Raw genomic sequence first — 27,129 nt, 5'->3', positions numbered from 1 at the left:
TGTGCATTTTAAGATGTTCTGAAGGCCAAAAAAGTAGATAACAATATTACTAGAGACTCATCAAGATGGACATGTTGACATGTTGACAAAGAGAACTCAATATTAGCGCGCTGTGAGACTGCGCACTTTTGGATGAGTGCACAGAGACAGATGTTCTCATTCGCGTCTTCTGGCACTACACGCAGGTGATGATGGTGAAAATGACTGTCCATATTCGAACCTAAGGCAGCACTTGCATGCATTGCACAAAGTTTATAAAGAGAGAGCGTTTTGCCCACGCTTTTCTTTTATAATCGCTGGTGTTAGTGTATCACTGAGGAGCCAGTGCGTGAATCCATCAAGAGAAACATAAACAAAGTATTATTTTCAAGTTACAACCCTATGGTTACAACCCATAGATGCGTCATCAGATGTGAGATGAACCACATCTTTAGACCAGCACGCAGGTCGCGGTTTCTGTTTGCGTCATCACATTACGGACGTATTGTTTCGGTGATGAGTCTTTCGGCCAAGAATGTACCGAGAATGCACATGGTCCATTTTCGGCCGAATATTTGATGCATCCCTTATTAAAATAATAATTAATAATAATAATAATTATAATAATAATAAATTATATTATGGGCTATTATTTAAACATAAATATGAAACTAAATAGGCTTTGGTTTCTTTAACCCTCTGGCTGAAGAACGCACTGGCGAGTTCTGATGTTGTTTTTCCCTCACGAGTCATGACGGGGGATATAACTCGCAATACTCCATAATTTTTGGCCATACAAATAAATGTGAGACATAATTATAAACTATTAATTGTCTACTTTTATTTGTGTACACTCACATAACAAAACTTTGTGCTTTAGAAAAATAAATAAAAAAAGGTGCGCTTTCAATCTGCGAGAATCTGAAACTCGGTGAATACATGACATAAACATGAAACATACGTCTAAAGAAAGCTTGAAATCGCTAGATTTAAATCAAATAATTCACATGTTATAGTGAATTGTGGAGATCACTGGCATAGAGTGGAATATCTAGCGGAGCGTCACGCAACTGTGCTCCGCTCACATGCTCTGATAAAAAAGGTGGTCAGTATCCTAAGCGCGACGGTAGAGCGCGGTAGCCGTGTGATTTTCAAATCTGAAACCAGTGCTTTTCATTTGAAATGTGAGTGTCACAATATTCTGCAGAGTCACTTTGTCGCCAGGGGCCCGTTTGCAATGTGGGCATGGGCCCGCCCCGTGAGGCTGCACTGCCTGCACTGTCTGTAGTTACGCCCCTGGACAGGGGCCAATGCGCAAATTTGGCCAGGATGCCGGGGTTACACCTCTTTATTGAAGGACATCCCTGGATTTTAAAACGACCACAGAGAGTCAGGACCTCGGTTTAACGTCACATCCGAAGGACGGTGCTCTTTGACAGTATATCACTATACTAGGGCGTTAGGACCCACACAGACCACAGGGTGAGCGCCCCCTGCTGGCCTCACTAACACCTCTACCAGTAGCAACCTAGTTTTCCCAGTTGGTCTCCCATCCAGGTACTGACCAGGCTCAGCCCTGCTTAGCTTCAGTGGGAAACCGTCTTGGGCTACAGGGTGATATGGCTGCTGGCATAAAAATCTGTACCGTTACCCCCCAGCATAACATACGGGAGGGGGTGCCACAAAATTTCAAAGGGTGCCATGACTGAAAAAATGTTGGGAAACACTGCTCTAGGCCCATGTCTCCACCTCAGCCAGTCAGTTTTTTGACTCCACCGCGGTCTGCCAGCCCTAGGACTCCTCTTTAGATCCCTCGTCCCTCCAGATCAACTGCAGTCAGTCGTCGCTCAGCTTCCACCACAGACTTCTGAGTCTACAGCTGTACCTCGACCCTCCATCCCTTTAGCTCCACCAGGCTTCTCCTTCCTTCTGCCATCTTCATTGTCTGCTCCAAAAGATATCCGCCACACACCCTGGTTCCTCCTTCGTAAGTCCACCCAGGCCTTTAGTCAAAGCTCTTCCCTGGTTCCTCTCAGTGTCAGCTCCACCATGGTGTCTGTCTCCAACTCCTTCTGGTCCCTGTCCATCACCAGCTCCACACTGTGGTGAGATCTGGTATTTATCCCAGGTTCTGATTAACCCTTAGAATACAATAATAATAACCTCAACTAATTAGCCTTGTGCTGTCAGGTCAGAATTAGGTCTAAACCTCCACTAGCTACCAGTAAACCAGTATACCAACAGTAGATACCAGTAAAATACCAGTAATCTAGGTATGTGACCTTTTTCCCTTTAATGAACAATACAAAAACAATAATCAGTCTATAACCATTTGAATGAATTCTCCAGCAGATTCTCTTATGGATGTTTGGTAGACCTTGGCCTTGTAAGATGTAATTTAATGTTCTTTCTATTCTTATAGAACTGTCTTTATAAGCTGAAGTAAAAACTGAACAGTATTTTGTCTTTATAAAATAGAAATGTATAAAAAAAAGTAAAAAATACTGGTTACACAATGATAAATATTTGTTAGCAAAATATCAAAAGGTTACAGATTATAATACTTCAGCTTTTCCAATCTCAACAGGGCTGTACTGTATGAGTGGAATAATACACAGGCTAATTACACTGTATGCTGTTCAAGACAATAGATTAAAAATAACTTGTCCTCATCCGAGCATCCATCCATCCATCCATCATCTTCCGCTTATCCGGGGCCGGGTCGCGGGGGCAACAGTCTAAGCAGAGACGCCCAGACTTCCTTCTCTCTGGCCACTTCCTCCAGCTCCTCCGGGGGTACTCCGAGGCGTTCCCAGGCCAGCCTGGAGACATAATCCCTCCAGCGTGTCCTGGGTCTTCCCCGGGGCCTCCTCCCGGTGGGATGTGCCCAGAACACCTCCCTGGGAAGGCGTCCAGGAGGCATCCGAAATAGATGCCCGAGCCACCTCAGCTGGCTCCTCTCGATGTGAAGGAGCAACGGCTCTACTCTGAGCTCCTCCTGAGTGACCGAGCTTCTCACCCTATCTCTAAGGGAGCGCCCAGCCACCCTGCGGAGAAAGCTCATTTCAGCCGCCTGTATCCGGGATCTTGTCCTTTCAGTCATGACCCACAGCTCATGACCATAGGTGAGAGTAGGAACGTAGATTGACCGGTAAATCGAGAGCTTTGCCTTACGGCTCAGCTCCTTCTTCACCACAACGGACCGGTACATCGCCCGCATTACTGCAGATGATGCACCGATCCGTCTGTCAATCTCCCGTTCCATCCTTCCCTCACTCGTGAACAAGACCCCCAAGATACTTAAACTCCTCCACTTGAGGCAAGAACTCTCCACCAACCTGAAGTGAGCAAGCTACCCTTTTCCGACCAAGAACCATGGCCTCGGACTTGGAGGTGCTGATTCTCATCCCAGCCACTTCACACTCGGCTGCAAACCGTCCCAGTGCATGTTGAAGGTCCCGGTCTGAGGTTGCCAACACGACAACATCATCTGCAAAGAGCAGTGATGAAATCGCGTGGTCCCCAAACCGGACACTCTCCGGCCCTTGGCTGCGTCTAGAAATTCTGTCCATAAAAATTATGAACAGAACCGGTGACAAAGGGCAGCCCTGCCGGAGACCAACATGCACCGGGAACAAATTTGACCTACTGCCGGCAATGCGAACCAAGCTCCTGCTCTGGTTGTAAAGGGACCGTACTGCCCTAAGCAAGGGGCCCCGGACCCCATACTCCCAGAGCACCCCCCACAGGGTGCCACGGGGAACACAGTCGAATGCCTTCTCCAAATCCACAAAGCACATGTGGACTGGTTGGGCAAACTCCCATGAACCCTCCAGCACCCTGTGAAGGATATAGAGCTGGTCCAGCGTTCCACGACCGGGACGAAAACCACACTGCTCCTCCTGAATCCGAGGTTCCACTATCGGCCGAATTCTCCTCTCCAGTACCCTGGCATAGACTTTCCCAGGGAGGCTGAGGAGTGTGATCCCCCTGTAGTTGGAACACACTCTCCGGTCCCCCTTCTTGAAAAGAGGGACCACCACCCCGGTCTGCCAGTCCATAGGCACTGTCCCCAACCGCCACGCGATGCTGCAGAGGCGCGTCAGCCAAGACAGCCCCACAACATCCAGAGACTTAAGGTACTCAGGGTTTTGCCTCCACAACCGCCCTGGCTGCCGTCCACTTGGCCTGCCGGTACCTGTCCGCTGCCTCAGGAACCAGCCAGGCCTGATAGGACTCCTTCTTTAGCTTGACGGCATTCCTTACTTCCGGTGTCCACCACCGGGTTCGGGGATTACCGCCTCAACAGGGACCGGAGACCTTACGGCCACAGCTCCGAGCGGCCCTTACGGCCACAGCTCATCCGAGCAATTCAAGTTAAAATAATACAGCAGAGCAAATTGAGCAAATACTCATAGAGAACCAATTTCTCCACGAGGATACACCTATCAATCAAATCAAAAGATACACAACCAAGAGACAAAAAGCAGGGGTAAAAACTGCCTTTTACAGAACCGCCCACATTTATCTCAATACAGTTCCTTCGGGTTTTTCCAGAGAAACTAAAACTGGTGACTGACTTGTGTCACCCACGGACAGACGATGCGGATTTCTTCAATCCATATGTGGATATTATTCCTTCCCTTTCTTCCTCTTTGCGTAGGGTTTTGTCTTGTGTGTGTGTATGCATCTAGAAGTGTATTTGTAAGTTCACAATACCTTTTAATAGTTATATTAGAATCTTCTCTTGCAACACCCACGTCCAAAGCCCCCTCCCTCCTCAGTTGGACATTGTACTCCGCAAAGACACACTATTTTTATATCCTGTTCTGTTAGCTGCTGTTGCTCAGTCCTCTGTTGGTTCTCATCAATTGTATTTTTTTATTTATTTTTTGTATTCTCCCATGTGTTAACATTAAAGACTGCTTTATTAGTAATGCTTTAATACAGCCTTAAGCTTCTTGCACACTGGGACGATTATTGCTCACGTTTATCGTCAGCGTTGTTCGAGACGTTTACGTCTTTGTGTTCATACCCAAGCGATTTTCACTGGCGATTCGCTGAGTGAACGTGCACATTCACTCTCTGACAATAGATGGCACTTTTGATTTCAGATCAAATAGGATTCCATGGAAACTCACCATCGGCCAATTCCTCTCCATAACAACTACAGCGATTTTTGTAGTCGCTGTGGCGTTTGTCATAAAGTTCATGTTCAGACATGTTGCCTTCATTCATCTTGCCTCATTGCATCGTCTACTTACTTCCTCTTTGTCATCTTCTTCTTTGGTATCAATGTGTGCTCGACAAGACTTTGTGCTTGAGCGCCACCAAGTCATGTTTTACTGTAACTTCAGCAGCTCCAGGCACATGAACAAAAGCGCATATCTTATTAGTCGGCCTGTTTTTAACACAGCGCGTCAAACTAAACCTGACATTTTGAGCACTGGTGTACACACACTCACATTGGCACCCTTTGTTTAGTCTCGACACGAGGCGTTAAACGATAAGCATGCTCGATAAACGTCCCAGTGTGAAAAAGCCTTAAGACCGTGACACATCCTTACTGAAGATGGATAATTTTGCTTAAAAAAATAATAATAATAAATTAACCCAAACTTTTGAACAGTAGTGTATGTAACTACTTCATGAACTGTGTGTGCTGATGTTTAGGTGCTGGAGTCACACATGCAAAAAGAAATTCAGTCTAGTAAGAACATTTATACTGCGCTTGATCTCCTGAAAACACCAACCATGAGGAAGATATCCATGTGCCTTATGGTCGTCTGGTAAGAATCTATTTGAACATGTCAATGTTTTAATGTCTGTACCATGCAAGAAATCTGAATGGTGGTATAAATATGTATACATATATACACATTAATTATATACAAATCAATTAAATAAAGTCTGCTGTTCTTCCTAACAGGTTTTCCACTAGTTTTGCATATTATGGACTGGCAATGGACCTGCAGAAGTTTGGTGTGAACATCTATCTAATGCAGATCATCTTTGGGGCGGTGGATTTTCCAGCTAAACTGGTTGCTCTTCTGATGTTGAGCTTTCTGGGCCGACGTTTGACCCAAGGCACGTGTCTCCTTATGTCAGCATCTGTAATATTTGCCAACATTTTTGTTCCTAAAGGTAAGACCATAACTCTGTCTTTCTCTTATGATGCCATTGGTGCTACAATCATTTACCTAATGCAATGCCAAATCAATGTGATGACAGATTTTATAAATGTTAATTATAAAATTGAATAAACCCTTTTAGTGGAAGGCTACCTCCCTTTGGGCTTCAGTTCCAACCGTGCTCAGGCATAATTGGTCCTAACTTTGGTGATCTTCGGTCATTTTTTGACTGAGAATGTTGTACTTCATGGGAATGGTACATTACTTGGTAAAAGTTCCCTAAAAAACATATAATTTGAAAAGGTTAGATAGTGCTGAAAAAATGACTACATTGTAAATGAATGGGAAGCGAATTTCATCTAGTGGTAATGTTTAGTACTGCACCCTAAGTCTGACTTTTTTAGATATCAACCTCAAATTTGGAACACAGCATGTATTGATTTATGGCTTTTATTTTCTCACAGTTGTAGAATAAAACTTATTTACTTAAATGTATTCCATGTATTTAAAAAAAATAGAGAATAGAGATTTATTTTACTGAAATTATAAAAGTCATGCGACGAGCAACAGAGGGTTCAGGTGTGTCTGATTATGGTTGGAGCTAAACTCTATCCCTGCGTCCCAATTCGCATACTATCCATCCTAAATAGTATACGGAAATAGAATTAGTATGTCCCAAACTGTAGTATGTTGAAAAGAGTATTCCAAAGATTCCCGGATGGTTTACTATTTCCGGTCCGAATTCACAGTATGGATCGATGTGCACTCTAACGGCTGATATTACCCACAACCCATTGCGAGTTGGACGAGGATTCGATTAGAACTACAAACGCGGATAAAAAGCGTTAAAAAACTACAAACATGACGGATGTGCGAGTCCGATGGTTAAGTAGAGAAGTTTAGATAAAGGGGTTTGAGTGACCCTATCAATTTTTAACCTGACAAAAATATATTTATTCAGTGTTGTCCACATTATATTTCACCTGCAGCAGCATTGTGAACTTTTGTAATGATATTTTTGGCCATTAACTTTTAAATGCATCATTATATTCAAACTGCAAACACATGAGGAGAGTCTCTGCATTAAAGACCCACAAATGGCAGATCAACGAGCGGCTACATTTCTCTCCGATACGGTAGGAGATTAAACTGAATGTGGAGGATTTGAACTGTGACGAATCTGACGATGATTGACAGGGCAGATAAACGGTGACGGGATGCACGTAACTAAGCGACAGAGTCCGTTAAAGATGGCGAAGTAGTATGTCCCGAAGCTTGCATACTTTTCTGCTACACACTCAAAAGTATATACTTTTTCTTCACAAAAAGAGTACATACTTTTAGGACGTAGTATAAGTAGGCGAATTGGGACGCAGCATGAGTAATGTTTCTTTAATGGATTTGAATGCAGTTTCTTAATTGACAAAATTAATAAACACTTAATTTAAAACCACAAAATTACAACCACTAACAGGTGAAGCCAATAACATTGATTATATCGTTACAATGGCACCTGTCAAAGAGTGGGATATATTGGGCAGCAAGTGAACAGTCACTTATTGAAATTCATGTGTTGGAAGCAGGAAAAAATGGGCATCACTGAGTGGGGTCAGAGAATCTCCAGTCTGGTGGGATGTTCCCAGTATGCAGTGGTTAGTGGTTACACAAAAATATCTTGATAATTTTTTCTGGGGGGTTTATCAATAATGATAATTAGAAGATATTTTGCTGAGTGTGTCTATTGTGTTGGTACCTTGGCAGGTTTAGGACTAATTAAATGTATGCATCATCTTTTGTGATAAATTCTTACATTTAATTAATACATTCAATTGGAGTAATAAGACACAATAGGGCTGTACCAATCAAATGAAATCAGTATCAACTAAATTCCTCTTTGTAATGCAGAGGAAACAGAAGCTACTTCTGAAGTGGCATTTAGATCATTTTACACAGTAGGCCCTATCATACACCCGGCGCAATGCGATGCAGCGTTGTTGGAGCGCTGCTATTTTGAGGAACTGAAAATGACTGCACCATTGACCGACAAAAACCTGCTCTAAAATCAATAGCACAGTATATTTTGTGTTATTTAAAGGCTGTGTTGATAATATGAGCCTTTAGGCGGTACACTCTGCTTATTACACACACAGGGTTTTTACGCACAGCAACACACGTTTTTAAATATTATAAATAAAAGGATTCCTCTCTGGAGAAGCGGTCAGTCTTTCCGCTCACATGTAAATAGCGAATCCCTCATGATGCGAGCACAATTGGCTTTCAAAGGGAATGGGAGATGAGACTCTGCTTGATTTAGTGCACGTTACACCCAAAACACACCCATGACTCATTAAGAGAATAGAGGGTATGCACATGACTGCGGTTATGCCCCATTGAGTGGCAAAAAGATTGAGGGGCAGCATTGATTTTAGTATGAATTGATTTTTGCGCCCCTCTTATACCGAGGGAGACGGACTTGATAATAGCGTGTAATTTTCTCACTAAACCACTGCTGTCTACTGCTTCTGCTACTGATTGCGTTTAGATGGAAAAGCTGCTCATAACTGCTGGTCAAGGATCTGTTTTCTTTGTAATAATACCATTTTATTAGCAAAAAGAGTTGGTAAAAGATCCAGTGTGTATCTGTATTTGTGCTTGTCAAATGATTTAGTAATGTAGCCAACCACAGACATGTTTGTTGATTTCTACAATGCAGTAGCCAATCACAGGTGTTGAAATAAGAATCCACTCACCGCTCGAGTGTTTGTCCAGTGCTGAGTTCTTCATGTGCACTAATCCTCTCTAACAAAGTGCTAACATTATTAAAAGGTGTCTAGGTGATATACATGTGAACATTCATGGATCACTGGATCTTCGGAAAGTTGTAAGGAACACTATATCGACTCTTAAGTTTTAACTGATAACCGTTTGTTTTACTCACATTTTCCCTAAGTAACTCCATTCACGCAGCAGCTCTTCTGACACCCAGTCCAGCTGAAGGGGCGTGTTTGGCCAGAAAGTGACGGCGATGCATACCCTCTAGAGCAGTCATTCCCAAACTGTGGTCCGCGGACCACTAGTGGTCCATGAGGGTACTGCAGGTGGTCCGTGGAAAGGCAAAATAAAATAAAATAATATTTTTTTACCTTCATTTTACCAGGAAATTCCCATAAAAAAGTAAAAAGAATATGTAGGCCTATATTGATATAACATTTGTATTAAATTGTCAAGTTACTGTGCGATTACTAAAATAGCCTAGTGGCACTCGGCCGTGACGTTCAAGTTCAGTGCCGTTATGGATCTGTGGATAGCAACGGGTTCTCTGAAGAGAAAAGAGACAGAGGCAGAAGTTACAAAAAAATGAAGAGATAGACAGTGAGTCGGATACATCTATGAGCCAAATTCATCATAAAAAAGGAGGGTGAAGAGAAAATACTGCGAAAGCTATTTAGCATCAGGGCGCTTGAGTAAATAAATAAATAAAATTTGTGGCAGCCGTTGTGTGCTGTAAACTTTCCTTTAACCTGTTGTACTGATGTGATGACTAGTTACAGTTTTAGTGCTAGTAAGCCTATTTAGAGGTGCAGATTAATTCAGGCTTGTGTAGACATATTTTATTATGTGGTGGTCTGCAAATTTTTTTTGATTACAAATAGTGGTCCACACACACAAAAAGTTTGAAAACCCCAGCTCTAGAGGGACAACCCTTTTAGACCTTGTGCCTGGTGTGCCAACCATTTATCCATCATTACTAGCAAAAGTGGATTTTGATACTCCTTTAATGCACCTGCGCCATGCACTTTAGACCAGTAAAATAGGGCCCAAACTGTTTTTTTAATTAGCTCAGAGAGACATGAATGCATTTAACCTGCTGTTACAAATGCATAAATAATGTTTTGATGTCTTAAACATTGAATATTTTATTGAATATTCACCTCTACCCTTAAATCAGGATATTAGAAATTATTTTTAAAAAAAAATAAAGAGATACTTTAAATGTGAAATTAAAACTGTCAGTAGGTGGCAACAAGTCACTGATAATGAGTGAATCATTGAGTCTCAACCAACATTCAAACGGCTGATTCATTCAGGAACAAAGCATTTGGACAAATCGTGTCACATATTGTTTCAGGGAAAGTGCAGTTTTTTTCAATATACTGTATGGCAATCGCGGGATAAATGACAAACCTAAACATTAGTGTGTGAGTACACTTTGCACTGGTTTCTGTGAGGGTTAGGTTTAGGGATGAGGCTTGGTCTGTTGAAGTGAGAGGTGTTTGAGCAAGTCCCTTTTCATGCTGATTTTAGTCATCCCGGTATCATCAGCTGATGCTGAAAGAAGTCTCAGTTCTCTTAGGAGACTGCAAACATGAATCAGAACAACAATAGCACAGCAGTAGCCTACTAAACAGTATTGCTGTATGCCATGTCAACCAGGACAAACTGGACCTCAGCTTCCGGGGATGCCCCCACCAATTTCAAAATCAAACATATGCCTTTGACAAGATATCCTACATGTTATTAGGCAGGTGCTACTAATGTTGTGGCTAATCAGTGTATTGTCAAACTATAGTAAAGAAATACAGGACCCACTTTACATCAGGAGGCCTTCACTATGCACTAACATTTAAACTAATCATTTGATACATTGCACTTATTGTGTACGTGATTTTACATACATTTAAAAAATGTCTGTAGCTAATTACATCTGTAAATCAATTCTGAAGTTAAATTTATAATTACACTGTTGGCACTTCCCCTACACCTAACCCTTAAACTGACCCACACCACCACACCTATCCCTAACTTTACCCTTAAACTGACCCACACCACCACACCTGTCCCTAACTCTACCCTTAAACTGACCCACACCACCACACCTGTCCCTAACTCTACCCTTAAACTGACCCACACCACCACACCTGACCCTAACTCTACCCTTAAACTGACGCACACCACCACACCTGTCCCTAACTCTACCCTTAAACTGACCCACACCACCACACCTGTCCCTAACTCTACCCTTAAACTGACCCACACCACCACACCTGTCCCTAACTTTACCCTTAAACTGACCCACACCACCACACCTGTCCCTAACTCTACCCTTAAACTGATCCACACCACCACACCTGACCCTAACTCTACCCTTAAACTGACCCACACCACCACACCTATCCCTAACTCTACCCTTAAACTGACCCATACCTGACCCTAACTCTACCCTTAAACTGACCCACACCACCACACCTGACCCTAACTTTACCCTTAAACTGACCCACACCACCACACCTGACCCTAACTCTACCCTTAAACTGACCCACACCACCACACCTGACCCTAACTTTACCCTTAAACTGACCCACACCACCACACCTGACCCTAACTCTACCCTTAAACTGACCCACACCACCACACCTGACCCTAACTCTACCCTTAAACTGACCCACACCACCACACCTATCCCTAACTTTACCCTTAAACTGACCCACACCACCACACCTGACCCTAACTTTACCCTTAAACTGACCCACACCACCACACCTGTCCCTAACTTTACCCTTAAACTGACCCACACCACCACACCTGTCCCTAACTTTACCCTTAAACTGACCCACACCACCACACTTGTCCCTAACTTTACCCTTAAACTGACCCACACCACCACACCTGTCCCTAACTTTACCCTTAAACTGACCCACACCACCACACTTGTCCCTAACTCTACCCTTAAACTGACCCACACCACCACACCTGACCCTAACTTTACCCTTAAACTGACCCACACCACCACACTTGTCCCTAACTTTACCCTTAAACTGACCCACACCACCACACCTGTCCCTAACTTTACCCTTAAACTGACCCACATCACCACACCTGTCCCTAACTTTACCCTTAAACTGACCAACACCACCACACCTGACCCTAATTCTACCCTTAAACTGACCCACACCACCACACCTGTCCCTAACTTTACCCTTAAACCGACCCACACCACCACACCTGACCCTAACTTTACCCTTAAACTTACCCACACCACCACACCTGACCCTAACTCTACCCTTAAACTGACCCACACCACCACACCTGTCCCTAACTTTACCCTTAATCTGACCCACACCACCACACCTGACCCTAACTTTACCCTTAAACTGACCCACACCACCACACCTGTCCCTAACTCTGCCCTTAAACTGACCACACCACCACACCTGTCCATAACTCTACCCTTAAACTGACCCACACCACCACACCTGACCCTAACTCTATCCTTAAACTGACCCACACCACCACACCTGACCCTAACTCTACCCTTAAACTGACCCACACCACCACACCTGTCCCTAACTTTACCCTTAAACTGACCCACACCACCACACCTGACCCTAACTCTACCCTTAAACTGACCAACACCACCACACCTGACCCTAACTCTACCCTTAAACTGACCAACACCACCACACCTGACCCTAACTCTACCCTTAAACTGACCAACACCACCACACCTGACCCTAACTCTACCCTTAAACTGACCCACACCACCACACCTGTCCCTAACTTTACCCTTAAACTGACCCACACCACCACACCTGTCCCCTAACTTTACCCTTAAACTGACCCACACCACCACACCTGTCCCTAACTTTACCCTTAATCTGACCCACACCACCACACCTGACCCTAACTCTACCCTTAAACTGACCCACACCACCACAACTGTCCCTAACTTTACCCTTAAACTGACCCACACCACTAGCCTAGAAATCTAGACGCACCCTAGCGGCAGCAAATTTATTTTGCCCGCAAGTGTGGTCTAGCAACTCTCAATTCCTATCGGAGCTGTATTCCTCAGAATCTGGACGGCCCAATCACATCGTGTAGGTAGGCTATAGAGTCGGCGGGCGGGGCCATAATGACGACGGCCGAGTTGCGTTTGCGTGCTTCTAGTAACACAGAAACTGGCGAACGGCGGCGGTCTTTCGAATCAGATCTGCCCGCGCCTCCGGAAGACTTGGAGTTAAGCTTTTCTCTGAGAAAAGAACAAAGAGCGGCACTGAAGTCATTCTTAAAAAGGGAAGATGTGTTCGGAGTTTAGCCGACCGGATATGGCGAATGTTTAATCAGTCAGCGAACTCCCCTTCACCGTCGTTGCTCCGGTTGGTGTACCGCTATCCTATCGCGTGCAGAGGGAGTTTGAAAGACAACCGTTTATCCCGCCCCTCAGATTGAGCCCTGTCTATGGTGAGTTTCCAGACCAAACATCTTGATGTGGGTCTGGCTTGTCAGGCTACCACACCACCACACCTGTCCCTAACTTTACCCTTAAACTGACCCACACCACCACACCGGTCCCTAACTTTACCCTTAAACTGACCCGCACCACCACACCTGACCCTAACTTTACCCTTAAACTGACCCACACCACCACACCTGACCCTAACTCTACCCTTAAACTGACCCACACCACCACACCTGTCCCTAACTTTACCCTTAAACTGACCCACACCACCACACCTGACCCTAACTCTACCCTTAAACTGACCCACACCACCACACCTGTCCCTAACTTTACCCTTAAACAGACCCACACCACCACACCTGTCCCTAACTCTACCCTTAAACTGACCCACACCACCACACCTGTCCCTAACTCTACCCTTAAACTGACCCACACCACCACACCTGTCCCTAACTCTACCCTTAAACTGACCCACACCACCACACCTGTCCCTAACTCTACCCTTAAACTGACCCACACCACCACACCTGACCCTAACTCTACCCTTAAACTGATCCGCACCACCACACCTGACCCTAACTTTACCCTTAAACTGACCCACACCACCACACCTGTCCCTAACTTTACCCTTAAACAGACCCACACCACCACACCTGTCCCTAACTTTACCCTTAAACTGACCCGCACCACCACACCTGACCCTAACTCTACCCTTAAACTGACCCACACCACCACACCTGACCTTAACTCTACCCTTAAACTGACCCACACCACCACACCTGACCCTAACTTTACCCTTAAACTGACCCACACCACCACACCTGACCCTAACTCTACCCTTAAACTGACCCGCACCACCACACCTGACCCTAACTTTACCCTTAAACTGACCCACACCACCACACCTGACCCTAACTCTACCCTTAAACGGACCCACACCACCACACCTGACCCTAACTTTACCCTTAAACTGACCCACATGTGACAGTTCAAGCCTCACTACAATATCACACACAGGTGTGTCCTATCTGTCTTATTAATTCCTACTGACTGGTAATGAAGCTGTTTGTCGTTGCAGATATGCAGATCACAAGGACAGCGCTTGCAGTTATTGGGAAGGGCTTCACTTCAGCTTCCTTTACTTGTATCTACTTATTTACTGGAGAGCTTTACCCTACAGTCATCAGGTCAGAATAAATATTAACTATAAAATCTGTCTGAAGCATCCAAATATTATAGTTTTGTTTAACACTTTAATCTATTATGCAGCTATGTACAATATCGTACCATGGAAACTTTTACCATAATACTATTGTATATCAATATGGTAAGCTATTCATTTAGTATCATGGCATTGCTGTCTTATACCATCACTCCACAATGGACAGTACAGTACATTGATATTATAGTCCTAAATATACAGTAAGTGCCACTGTATAGTAAAAACATCACAGTTACAAGGTTGCCTGCGAGAGGAACGAGAAACTGTCTAAATATGCCACTTACAGCTGAATGCTAGCTGCAACCACTCAGAAACAAATGTCTTCTGAGTCTCTTCCTATATGTTAATAATAAAAACTTTTTTATAACACAGAACAATGGTAGCCTGTATTTTTTTATTAATATTAACTTTCATGAATAAGTGATATAAAAATATTGTACATACACGTCAATATGCATTAACCTAATGAAGAGAACTTTGTACTATCATAAAGTTGTCCTGAAAGGAGAACATAAATACTGCTCAGGTACAACCAAACGGCAACCTCCAGTTTCTGTTGAAGCCAATACGGAAGTGACTTAAACTGCAATTCCTCGACTGGTCACTAGGGACAGGCTCCAGAAGGAGCAGAATCTCATTGAGCCTCATGTTAAAATGCCCAACTTTACAGCAGAAAAAAAAAACATGTTTACAGCCTGGTACAAATTATGGGTTTTGGTCTTTACGGCTAATTTTGCCCTTCATAAAGGCTGTGAGGGGGGTGAATTTTTTTAGAACTCATTCATTTACATTATATAAAGCCTTAATGTTCTGCATAATTAAGGGCGTGGCCACTTTGATTGACAGGTGGATAGCCATTAATCCTCTGTCTGTTAGTCATCACGTCACTTAAGCTCCGCCATGTCCCGCCTCTTTGCCCATTTTCTGTTATCCGGGAGTGACGTGCTGCCAAGATGACAACGGCTGGGTTTGAGGCTTCAAAAACGGCTCTTCAGAAACCTATGGGTGACGTCGTAGACACTACGTCCATTTTTTTTTTTTTACAGTCAATGAAAACAACGAGCTGAATGAGAGAAAGCAAGACATGATAAAAGATAATACAAAAATCACATCACCAAGGGAGAGCAATCCATTAGAGAGCTTGCACTTTTCACCTCCAGAGAAAATGGAGAATAGTGATGTTGAATGACCAACCAGCAAAGCTCATGCAACCTCTTCATTGTAAAGTTTTCATGTTTGTTCCACAGGCAGACTGGCATGGGCTTTGTCTCTACTATGGCCCGGATAGGCTCCATGGCCGCCCCTGCAGTCCTGATCTTGGATGAGATCCTGCCGGCTCTGCCTAGCGTTGTATATGGAGGATCTGCTGTGCTTGCTGGTTTCATAGCCTTTTTGCTTCCAGAAACCCTCAACATTCCTCTGCCTGACACCATTGAGGATGTAGAGGAGAACCGGTATTGTCTGCTGATCAATCTCGATAATAAATCACGTCATGTTATGAGTAACTTTCTGTTTTGCAGCTGCGTATAACACTGTACTGTACACTCGTATAGGCAAAAGAAAAACCAAAGTCTTCAGGAACAGAGGCCGAGTGAATCGCTGGTATTACAGGACATCAAACAAGGCGGAGGAACATACGAAGAGAACTCTACTCTGACTGAGACTCCAATGCTAATAAAGTGAAAGTTATTACACACTGAGACATACATTTAGAGACTGTTGATGCTGACTGTCTCAATCTAGACCAACAAAGATGGACTATAGCTTTTTTATTTTTAAAGTAAAATAAGATAGGATTTATGATTGCAAGCAGCTGATTGATTTCAAAGTGACGTGATGTATACATTATAATGCACTCATTGTTAATCTCTAAACGTGTATCGTTTTTATGACGCATGCAGGAAATTGCGTGACAAACTGAAAATTGAGTCATTCACCTGATAATCTGGAATGTTTTCATTTTTCCTTTCGTGACATTGTTGAAAATTCACTAGGCATGAGAAGTTCAAATGAATGTGTGATTGATTTTGTTCAGATTTTTGAAGGCACAGCTCATGAGAAGACGTATATGTTATTATACAGTAAAGCAATTATGCACAGTAATACCTAGTGGATGATTTAAAATGTGAGTAAAGAAGGATCATGTAAAACTCATAATGCAGAATGATTCTGCTTTTATTGTAATAGCTAAGTGTTTACAATAAAGCTCAGTTCATTGGCTAATACATCATCATGAACTAAAATTGAGCAATGTTTTTACAGCATTATGCTCATTTATACCATGGTTTATTATTAATTGATGCTCATTCTTAATTACCTTGTAATGTAAAAAGAAAATAGTAATACATTGACTAGTTTATGAAAACAAATATAGAACAAAACATATATAAAAATGTATTAGTATATAATTTAATGGATAACACTTTATAATAAGTATAGTGTAATTAAGTATATACAAATAATTTGTAAACTATTAGTTTATAGTTCATAATTTATAAACTAGTCAATACATTGATAGAATATTTACAAATAGTGAGCTCTTCCGTTATTGTCATTAGTTAATACATCATTTGTTATAGCTCATATTTAAAGAGTTAAATAATGCTTTGTTAGCAGTAAATAGTTTTCACTTTAGATTAGGCGCACACACACACACACACACACACACACACACACACACACACACACACACACACACACACACACACATACACAGAGACAAAGACAGAAACACACACAGAGAGTTATGTGCTCCTCTTTTAAGTCTATAGGGGTGAAAAGAGGAGTGTGACAAAAATAGTGTGGAGAAAACTCCCATCTCCAGGTCCCAGGCCAAATACAAAGTCCTAAACAACACCAGTTTTAAAATAAACTAAGATTTATTAAACAAATGGTGGAAATTAACAAAGACTGGGGGTGGAGGGGAGAGGGGAGAGTCCAAAATAACAAACAAAAGAACATTCTTACTGAAGTTAAGGGATAACTTACCTACCAAAAATACAAAAACAATCCCCTAACTCACTTTCTACAGAAACACAGAAGAAAATGTGGTTCTAATAAAAAGGCATCCACCTCCCTACAAAAAAACTAAAACAAAAATGATTTAAAGAAGTGAGAAGGCAACTAAATAGAACATCTGACACTCACACGTAAAACTTAATTCAACTGATAAACTCTGCACTGCTCAGATTACACTAAAGTGTCAGGAATGCAAACGTTTTCTGAAACACTGGACAGCTCAGGTACACCAAAGTTAGCTGAAGTCACACTTAATTGTTGTAAAGTATTAGATATACACAAGTTAGTGGACCATAGAGTTATGGTCTTATTGGTGTATTTTAAGGTTTTAAATTATTTAAGGATTAAACAGGATTAAAGGGGAAAAAATAAGAATAAGAATATAAAATAAGAAGGACAGAGAACAGGTTGGTCAGGGGCCACAGAACCAGAGAATGGTTTGGTCAGGGGCCACAGAACCAGAGGACGGGTTGGTCAGGGGCCAGAGAACGGGTTGGTCAGGGGGCACACAACCAGATAACAGGTTGGTCAGGTGGCACAGAACCATAGAACGGGTTGGAGGGGCCACAGAACCAGAGAACGGGTTGGTCAGGGGCCAGAGAACGGGTTGGTCAGGGGGCACACAACCAGAGAACGGGTTGGTCAGGTGGCACACAACCGGAGAATGGGTTGGTCAGGGGGCACACAACCAGAGAACGGGTTGGTCAGGGGGCACACATCCCGGGAACGGGTTGGTCAGGGGACACACAACCAGAGAACGGGTTGGTCAGGGGGCACACAACCAGAGAACGGGTTGGTAAGGGGGCACACAACCAGAGAACGGGTTAGTTAGGGGGCACACAACCGGAGAACAGGTTGGTCAGGGGGCACACAACCGGAGAACGGGTTGGTCAGGGGGCACACAACCGGAGAACGGGTTGGTCAGGGGGCACACAACCAGAGAACGGGTTGGTCAGGGGGCACACAACCGGAGAACGGATTGGTTAGGGGGCACACAACCGGAGAACAGGTTGGTCAGGGGGCACACAACCGGAGAACGGGTTGGTCAGGGGACACACAACCAGAGAACGGGTTGGTCAGGGGGCACACAACCAGAGAAATGGTTGGTCAGGGGGCACACAACCGGAGAACGGGTTGGTCAGGGGGCACACAACCGGAGAACGGGTTGGTCAGGGGGCACACAACCAGAGAACGGGTTGGTCAGGGGGCACACAACCGGAGAACAGGTTGGTCAGGGGGCACACAACCGGAAAACGGGTTGGTCAGAGGGCACACAACCAGACAACGGGTTGGTCAGGGGGCACACAACCAGAGAACGGGTTGGTCAGGGGGCACACAACCGGAGAACAGGTTGGTCAGGGGGCAAACAACCGGAGAACGGGTTGGTCAGGGGGTACACAACCAGAGGACGGGTTGGTCAGGGGGCACACAACCAGAGAACGGGTTGGTCAGGGGGCACACAACCGGAGAACGGGTTGGTCAGGGGGCACACAACCGGAGAACGGGTTGGTCAGGGGGCACACAACCAGAGAACGGGTTGGTCAGGGGGCACTCAACCGGAGAACGGGTTGGTCAGGGGGCACACAACCGGAGAACGGGTTGGTCAGGGGGCACACAACCGGAGAACGGGTTGGTCAGGGGGCACACAACCGGAGAACAGGTTGGTCGGGGGGGGCACAACCGGAGAACGGGTTGGTCAGGGGGCACACAACCAGAGAACGGGTTGGTCAGAGGGCACACAACTGGAGAACGGGTTGGTCAGGGGGCACACAACCGGAGAACGGGTTGGTCAGGGGGCACACAACCAGAGAACGGGTTGGTCAGGGGGCACACAACAGGAGAACGGGTTGGTCGGGGGGCACACAACCGGAGAACGGGTTGGTCAGGGGGCACACAACCAGAGAACGGGTTGGTCAGGGGGAAAACAACCAGAGAACGGGTTGGTCAGGGGGTACACAACCGAAGAACAGGTTGGTCGGGGGGCACACAACCAGAGAACGGGTTGGTCGGGGGGCACACAACCGGAAAACGGGTTGGTCAGGGGGCACACAACCGGAGAATGGGTTGGTCAGGAGGCACACAACCGGAGAACGGGTCGGTCAGGGAGCACACAACCGGAGAACTGGTTGGTCAGGGGGCACACAACCGGAGAACGGGTTGGTCAGGGGGCACACAACCGGAGGAGAACAGGTTGGTCAGGGGGCACACAACCAGAGAACGGGTTGGTCAGGGGGCACACAACTGGAGAACAGGTTGGTCAGGGGGCACACAACCGGAGAACGGGTTGGTCAGGGGGCACACAACCAGAGAACGGGTTGGTCAGGGGGAAAACAACCAAAGAACGGGTTGGTCAGGGGGTACACAACCGAAGAACAGGTTGGTCGGGGGGCACACAACCGGAAAATGGGTTGGTCAGGGGGCACATAACCGGAGAACGGGTTGGTCAGGAGGCACACAACCGGAGAACGGGTCGGTCAGGGAGCACACAACCGGAGAACGGGTCGGTCAGGGAGCACACAACCGGAGAACGGGTTGGTCAGGGAGCACACAAACGGAGAACGGGTTGGTCAGGGAGCACACAAACGGAGAACGGGTTGGTCAGGGAGCACACAAGTCAAATAAAGAAACTAAATAACTGTAACTTTCAAACAATAAAACTGAAACTAAAGATAAAATAAATAAAAGATCAGTTATCAACCACATCAAAAATAAGAAACCAAAAATAAAGCTTGGGCAAACTAGAGCAAATCGTATAGTAGTGATGTTACGTTCTGTGCTGAGGTTTCGACGTGTGTCGCGAAATCCCAGAAGCTTTCAGTGAAGAAGCCTTGCTTCCGCCTGTTCGAATATTGCCCTCCCTCCAGTTAAACCCAGCCAATTCCCAATTTTAGAATAATATTTAATAACAAAAATAGAATCATTTTAATAATAATATGCCCCTCCTGCCTATTATGACCAAATAATTGATTTACACACATTTGATAGCCCCATTAATTTCAAGCCAATTTGTTTATTACACAGTTATGTTATACAATTATATAATCATTATATACCACCAGAAAATACACATATTTATATAAACAGATTATGTGGAAATTTTTCTTCGTGGTTATTTTCTAACTGGTGCAAAAAACCGTGTATCACAGATCACATCAGGTCAGTAATGTATCTGCTTGTTTTACACTCGTTGAGCACCAGGTGGTATCGTGAGCAATGAAGAAATGAACCCTTTTGTGAACCACTTAGATGAAAAGCTTTTCAATGCTTCGCGAGGCTTTATCTCGCCACCACTGCACAATAGAAAATAAATTCAAAGCTAGATCTGAGAGAGACACAAGCTCTAGCACTGACTAACAAGATACACAAGAGACGCATGCACACACTGAGTGACTACAACAAACCAGCAAAGACAAGAGGGAAAGGAGCTCAATATACAATTACGGCCCTGTGTTGGATTGGTCGAAATAGATGGGTACTGCAATATTGGAGAGTTGTTTCCTGCCCCCTCCTCCTCCAGACTGGACACTGACGCAGGTTGCCAGTTTTAGGACACGCAACAGGAGTGATTTATCCCCGTTTTATAATGCTTCATAGAGAATTTTTAGATGGGTGTGAAGGTTTTTAAGGTGGGGTATGATCTGCAATCTGAAATTCTGTCTATAGTTAACCGAAATACTATTGGGTAAATTGGTGCATTATCGCACAGATCAAAACAAAAACAGACATTGCGACATGGAATGTACATTTCAAAGTAGAATAACTGGCTGTAGCATTGTTTTTCTGAGAAACGAGTATGTGAAATATCTGCAAACATATCATTTTTGCTGTAGTTAAGTCAAAAACGTACATACAGCACCTTTAAAATAAAGTGTAACTGAAGAATGAACATTATAATTTAATTGTAGCCTAACCAACACTCTACAACTAGAAATTGAAATAAAATAAACACTACGTTCTTTTCTTTTTTAAATGTTGCCTACTTTTAAGGCCAGAAAACCTCCACAAAACTGGAATAAAGTACAATTGTAAAAGTGACTATTGTGATTAAAAATGGTGATAGTGTCATTCACTGAAAAAAAACATTTTTATACTGTTTGTTTAAATTGCTTAGTTAAAATTTGCTAAAGCAACACAATTGTCCTAACTTAATTTGATTGTGTTCAGTTCACTTAAATATAAGTCAAATTGAAGTTTACTTAAACTGTTTGTGTTGAGATTACATGAATGATTTGTGTTGAGTTAACTGGGCGGGGCTTGTTTGTTCCCACTATGCTTTGCATATGGCTAAATCAAGAGAGATTAAATGTTGTTATTTAATATGTAAAAGTGTTACATATAATTAGGTTTTGTAACATTAAAGTATATTAAATTCAAGTGGATGAATGAATATGTCATTAAATGCCTGAATCATGTCAGGGAGCCATATAAAATTAACTTTGAGACTACGTCATTGGGTCACTTCATTTCATGATGTGGAAGTTAAATGAACAAATTATGTTTGTTTAACTTCATTTATGTGGGACAGGTGTACACAATTAAATCATGTATATCCAACACACTTTTTTCAGAGTTTCTCTGTAAAATAGAATTTAAAAATCTAAAAAATTAAAAATTAGTTGAATAGTAATGGTCCAGTGATATTTTTATTATCACTTTTATTATAATAAATAAATTGATGCATGAATTACTTTTTAGAGTAGCATTGTGCGTGAGAGAGAGAGAGAGAGAGAGAGAGAGAGAGAGAGAGAGAGAGAGAGAGAGAGAGAGAGAGAGAGAGAGAGAGAGAGAGAGAGAGAGATTTGATTTTTCACAAAACTTTATTACAATTATTAACACATTATCTAGACAATAAAAAAATCATTTAAAAACAAAACCAAAAAAAAAAAAAAAAAAAAAAAAAAAAAAAAAATCAAATAAATCACACACAAAACAACAACAACAACACAATATTAATGCAGGATAGGTGCAAAGACTAAGTTATTTTCAACGACCTCACACAAAGCCCCACCATAACACCAAATTAAGTCAAAAGAAAGAAGATCTTCCATGGCTTTAAAATAGCGAAAGTCAATAAGTATTCTAGATTTAACCGAATTGAAAAAAGCTGCCAATAAATTGTAACTCATGTTCCGTTCAATTTTGTTTTTCCTAGTACCATAGACAGCCATTTTAGCTTGACCCAATAAAAAATTCAACAGTTGACATTTAAACCGTTTTCTTCGAGCATATTTAAACCCACAAATAAAAGTCTTGATAGAAAAAGTCTCACCAAAACACAAAAATAACTTTCGTAAAACAGTGAACAAGGTCTCAAGTCTAGAACACTGTGTAAATGTATGAAACACAGTTTCTCTTTGCAGACAGAAAGGGCAGTCATGACTTACATCCGGATTTAATACTGAGATAAAGGCATTGACTGCAACTGCCCCATGCAGAATTCTCCACTGCAAATCCCCAAGCTTTTTAGTCAATGGCGACTTATACAACGTACTCCATTTAGGAAACTCATCCTCTCCCAGCTGTAAAATATCACGCCAGGGAGTATCCACTCTATTATTTAAAAACATTTTGTTCAAGGATTTCACACAAATTTTATACAACTCTTTTCCAGAAGCTGGCTCCAGACCAATTAGTGTCACATCTTTACATTGTAAAAAAACACCTTTACAATCATCTAAATTGGGAGATAGTGACAAGACAGGGAAAGGATCGTCACAGTTTGGAACAATTAGTCCCTCATGATAGTTCTCCAGCATCTTGAGTTCCTCTGCTGTAAGAGCAGCTCTCCATTGCTCAAGAAGTTTAGCGACTGTACGTTTTGAGTGAAGGCCCAAATGTCCAGCAACTGTATCAACATTTTTGAAGTCCTTTCCCGCTGACTGTAAAAGATGCCCAAGAGTTGTCATTCTAGATGAGAGAAGAATCCCATTGAGTGCGTGGAATGGGCCCTTAAGAGACAAGTCCATGCGTGACCCACAGACTAAAGGTTCTTGTAACAACCAGTGTAAGGAACTTATGCTATAGGGTCTTTGCACAGTAAACAAAGTCCAGACCTTAAAAACATTACGATAAAAAACTGGAAGCTTGGATAAATCCATCTTTTTAGGATTCAACCAAAATAGAGATTTGTCCATGTCTAAGCCTCCAAAAGACTGCAAAACCATAAAAGCTATTGATCTCCAGTTCGAGTCAACGGGTCCAGTCAAAAGTCTCTGTACAAAATGAAGCCGAAAAGCTGCAGTTCTGCTCTGCAAATGCAAAAGACCATGACCACCCTCTTCTTTGGGCAGATACAAAACAGCTTTTGGAACCCAATGTAATTTATCCCAAAAAAAATCAATCAGAATTGACTGAACTTTGAATAGGAAAATTGGTAGAGGATCAACACACATTAACCGATGCCAGAGCGAGGATGCTAACAAGTTATTAATAATCAATATACGGCCCCTATATGACATCTTTGGAAGTAAAAATTTCCATTTATCAAGACGACCCTTTATTTTTTCAACAGCCCCTTCAAAGTTTTTTTGTACAACCCCTTCATTACCTAAAAACACTCCAAGATACTTGAACCCCTCTCTAGTCCAAGATAAATTGTCTGGAAGGTTTATTTCTCCATTTAACCATCTCCCCACCAAAAAAGCTTCACTTTTGGACCAATTTACTTTAGTAGAAGAGAACAATCTGAAATCTTTTAACAATTTTAACAACAAATCAACATCATTTTGACAACTGATTAAAATAACAACATCATCAGCATATGCTGATAAATTGAACACATTTGGACAATTTGGAATACGCAAACCATACAAATCCATTCGTAATTTATTTAAAAAAGGCTCAATTGCTAAATCATAAAGCATGCCTGAAAGAGCACACCCTTGCCTAACACCCCTAAAAACCTTAAAAGGAGCACACAAGTCGCCATTGACCTTCAAAATACTCTCAGCATTACTGTACAGAACCTTAATCATTGAGATAAAAGTAGAACTAAACCCAAACGCACCTAAAACATCCCATAAATATTTATGCTCGACACGATCAAAAGCTTTTTCTAGGTCAAGTGACAAGAAACCAACATCCAAATTAAGAGTTTTACACAGATCCAAACCATCCCTAATAAAAGATATATTATCAAATATTTGTCTGCCAGGTACACAATAGGTCTGGTCAGGATGAATCACCTGCTCCAAGACTTCTCTTAATCTATTGGCCAGAGCTTTGGAAAGCAATTTATAGTCATTGCACAACAAACTGACTGGTCTCCAGTTTTTAATGTCGTTCAGGTCTCCCTTTTTCGGCAACAAGGTGAGAATCGCTCTACGGCAACTTGTGGGTAGCCGCCCATTGGCCAGGCTTTCCTTCAGCACCTCTAACAGATCCGGGCCCACCTCTGGCCAGAAAGACTTATAAAAGTCAACTGACAACCCGTCAACTCCAGGTGCTTTGCCACATTCCATGCCTTGAAGAGCATTTTCTAACTCCTCCAGAGTTAAAACTTTGCTGAGCTCAGCATTAGCCTCTTCAGATAACTGAGGCAGATTCTCAAGGAAGACATTACCAGCAGTTTGTTCATGCAAAAGTTCACTTTTATACAAATCTTCATAAAAGCGAACTGCTCTTTTTCGAATGTCAGAGGGGTCTGACAACAAAGACCCACCCTCAGATCTTAAGGCATGTATAAATCTTCTTTGCCCATTTTTTTTCTCCAAATGAAAGAAAAATTTGGACGGTGCATCCATCAATTCTATGCTCTGAAAGCGTGATCTGACCAGAGCTCCTTGTGTAACTGTATCTAATAATTTAGATAAAACATTTTTCTTTTTATTAACGGAATCCACATGAGCCAAATTACCTGTACTTTCAGCAAGCGCCTGAAACTCTCCTAATTCTTTCTCAATTGTTTTCATTGAACGGGTTATGTCCCTTGTAACATTGAGAGTATATTGTTGACATAACTGCTTGATTTGTAATTTTGCAATATCCCACCACTGCTGTAAACACTGAAAAGAAGTTTTTGTAGCTCTAACATTATTCCAAAACTCCTTAAAAATATCTTTAAAATGTTTGTCACATACCAGGTTACTATTAAAGTGCCAATAAGCACTTTTTGGCTTAATGGAACTACAAGATACCACACACTGTAACAGGCTATGATCAGACAGACCCACTGGACAAATTGAAGAACTTCTAAAAAGATTAAACTGGTGTTTAAAACAATAAAATCTATCCAACCTTGCCAGTGAGAACACATTATCACAAGCATGGGCCCAAGTATATTGCCTTTGAATACCGTGAAAATTTCTCCAAACATCAACAATCTCATGAGTTTTTAATAATTGAATAAGTCGCTTCCGTGAGGCCATGTGTGGTTCAACATGATTCCTATCAAGGATGCTCTCAGTGCAATTGAAATCCCCCCCCAGAATTAAAAAATTTTCAGGATTACAATTACATAATACTTTACCCAGAGCATCCAGAAAAATCATTCTTTCCAGAGCATTAACTGGGACATACACACAAATAAAAATAAAAGAACGATTCTCAAACTGGGCAACAACCTTCAAAAGCCTGCCTTTTATAATCTCCTCTACCTGATACGAAAGAGGAATAAAATTCTTTGAGAAAAGAATGGCAACCCCACCACTGACTGAAGTCAAATGGCTTAAAACTGATAACCCATCAAATTCTTTTGCCCAGTCAGCACTGTTTAATATATCACTATGCGTTTCTTGAGCAAGCAATACATCAATTTTCTTTTGTTTAATTATCTCATATAATTTAAATCTCTTCCCAATGTCTCTAGCTCCATTCACATTCAGAGAAGCCACAAAAATGTCCCCCATAGATAAGAAAGGATAGAAACAAAATAAACACAACCAAAAAAAACAAAAAAGGAGAAAATATTTATGTGCTCTCAGTACTAGCATTGAGTCTTGGTTGGGCATTAAGTTTAGCCAGAATTTTCTTTAGCCGATACACTTCCTGGTTAGTAAAACCTCTATCACTCCGAAAAGCCTTTGCTTTTTCAATAAATTGCAGAACATCAGGAAAGTATTCTTCGACTCGTACTTTTCTGGAATTTTTGGTCACCTTGAGAAAGGACTTTATATCCTCTACAGTATACGTCCGACTAGAGAATCCACTTGTAGGTAAGCTGCATGAAATACTACATTCAGATAGCTCACTTTCGCTCTCTGTATCTGATTGACTCACGTCACTCATAGACCTGCTTGTTTTTTTAGTATGTTTACCGGTATTCTGTTGCTTTAAAAGTCTCTTCTGAGGCATCTTAAAAGCAACATCGTCTAAATCCATGTTAGGAAACTGATCCTGCTCTATATTGAGAGAGGTTTGCTCTGCAGCTGTAACAGGGTCATCGGTATCTCGCGACTCATCTTCTAAAGCCTGTGCTGGCTGTTCATCTAACGGGGGAGACCCCTCTTTTTCCGCAGCATTCTTCCTCTCTTCATCAAGCGTATCAATCGGCCTTACGTCAGTAATTATGTCAACTACTGTCTCCGACACCGCTTTCTGAG

The 27,129-nt window shown here is 42.6% G+C and overlaps 1 protein-coding gene across 3 annotated transcripts in view; it reads left to right on the top strand.

Moving 5' to 3' along the window:
• oatx (organic anion transporter X) overlaps positions 1 to 16,803 on the top strand; it is a 40,037-nt gene extending 23,234 nt beyond the window's left edge. For 2 of the 3 annotated variants that reach the window (XM_067423881.1, XM_067423883.1), the window contains exons 6-10: positions 5,653 to 5,768; positions 5,909 to 6,123; positions 14,429 to 14,537; positions 15,820 to 16,026; positions 16,126 to 16,803. In XM_067423881.1, the coding sequence (XP_067279982.1) occupies positions 5,653 to 5,768; positions 5,909 to 6,123; positions 14,429 to 14,537; positions 15,820 to 16,026; positions 16,126 to 16,255 (777 nt within the window). In that variant the 3' untranslated portion in view covers positions 16,256 to 16,803. The remainder of the gene's footprint in view (positions 1 to 5,652; positions 5,769 to 5,908; positions 6,124 to 14,428; positions 14,538 to 15,819; positions 16,027 to 16,125) is intronic. The other variant, XM_067423882.1, reaches the window with a different exon arrangement.
• The last annotated feature ends 10,326 nt before the right edge of the window (positions 16,804 to 27,129 follow it).

Source organism: Pseudorasbora parva, chromosome 18, assembly GCF_024679245.1.
Source record: "Pseudorasbora parva isolate DD20220531a chromosome 18, ASM2467924v1, whole genome shotgun sequence".
NCBI classification, from domain to species: Eukaryota; Metazoa; Chordata; class Actinopteri; order Cypriniformes; family Gobionidae; genus Pseudorasbora; species Pseudorasbora parva.
Note: the sequence above shows the minus strand (reverse complement) of the source record. Positions and strands in the feature narration are given on the sequence as shown.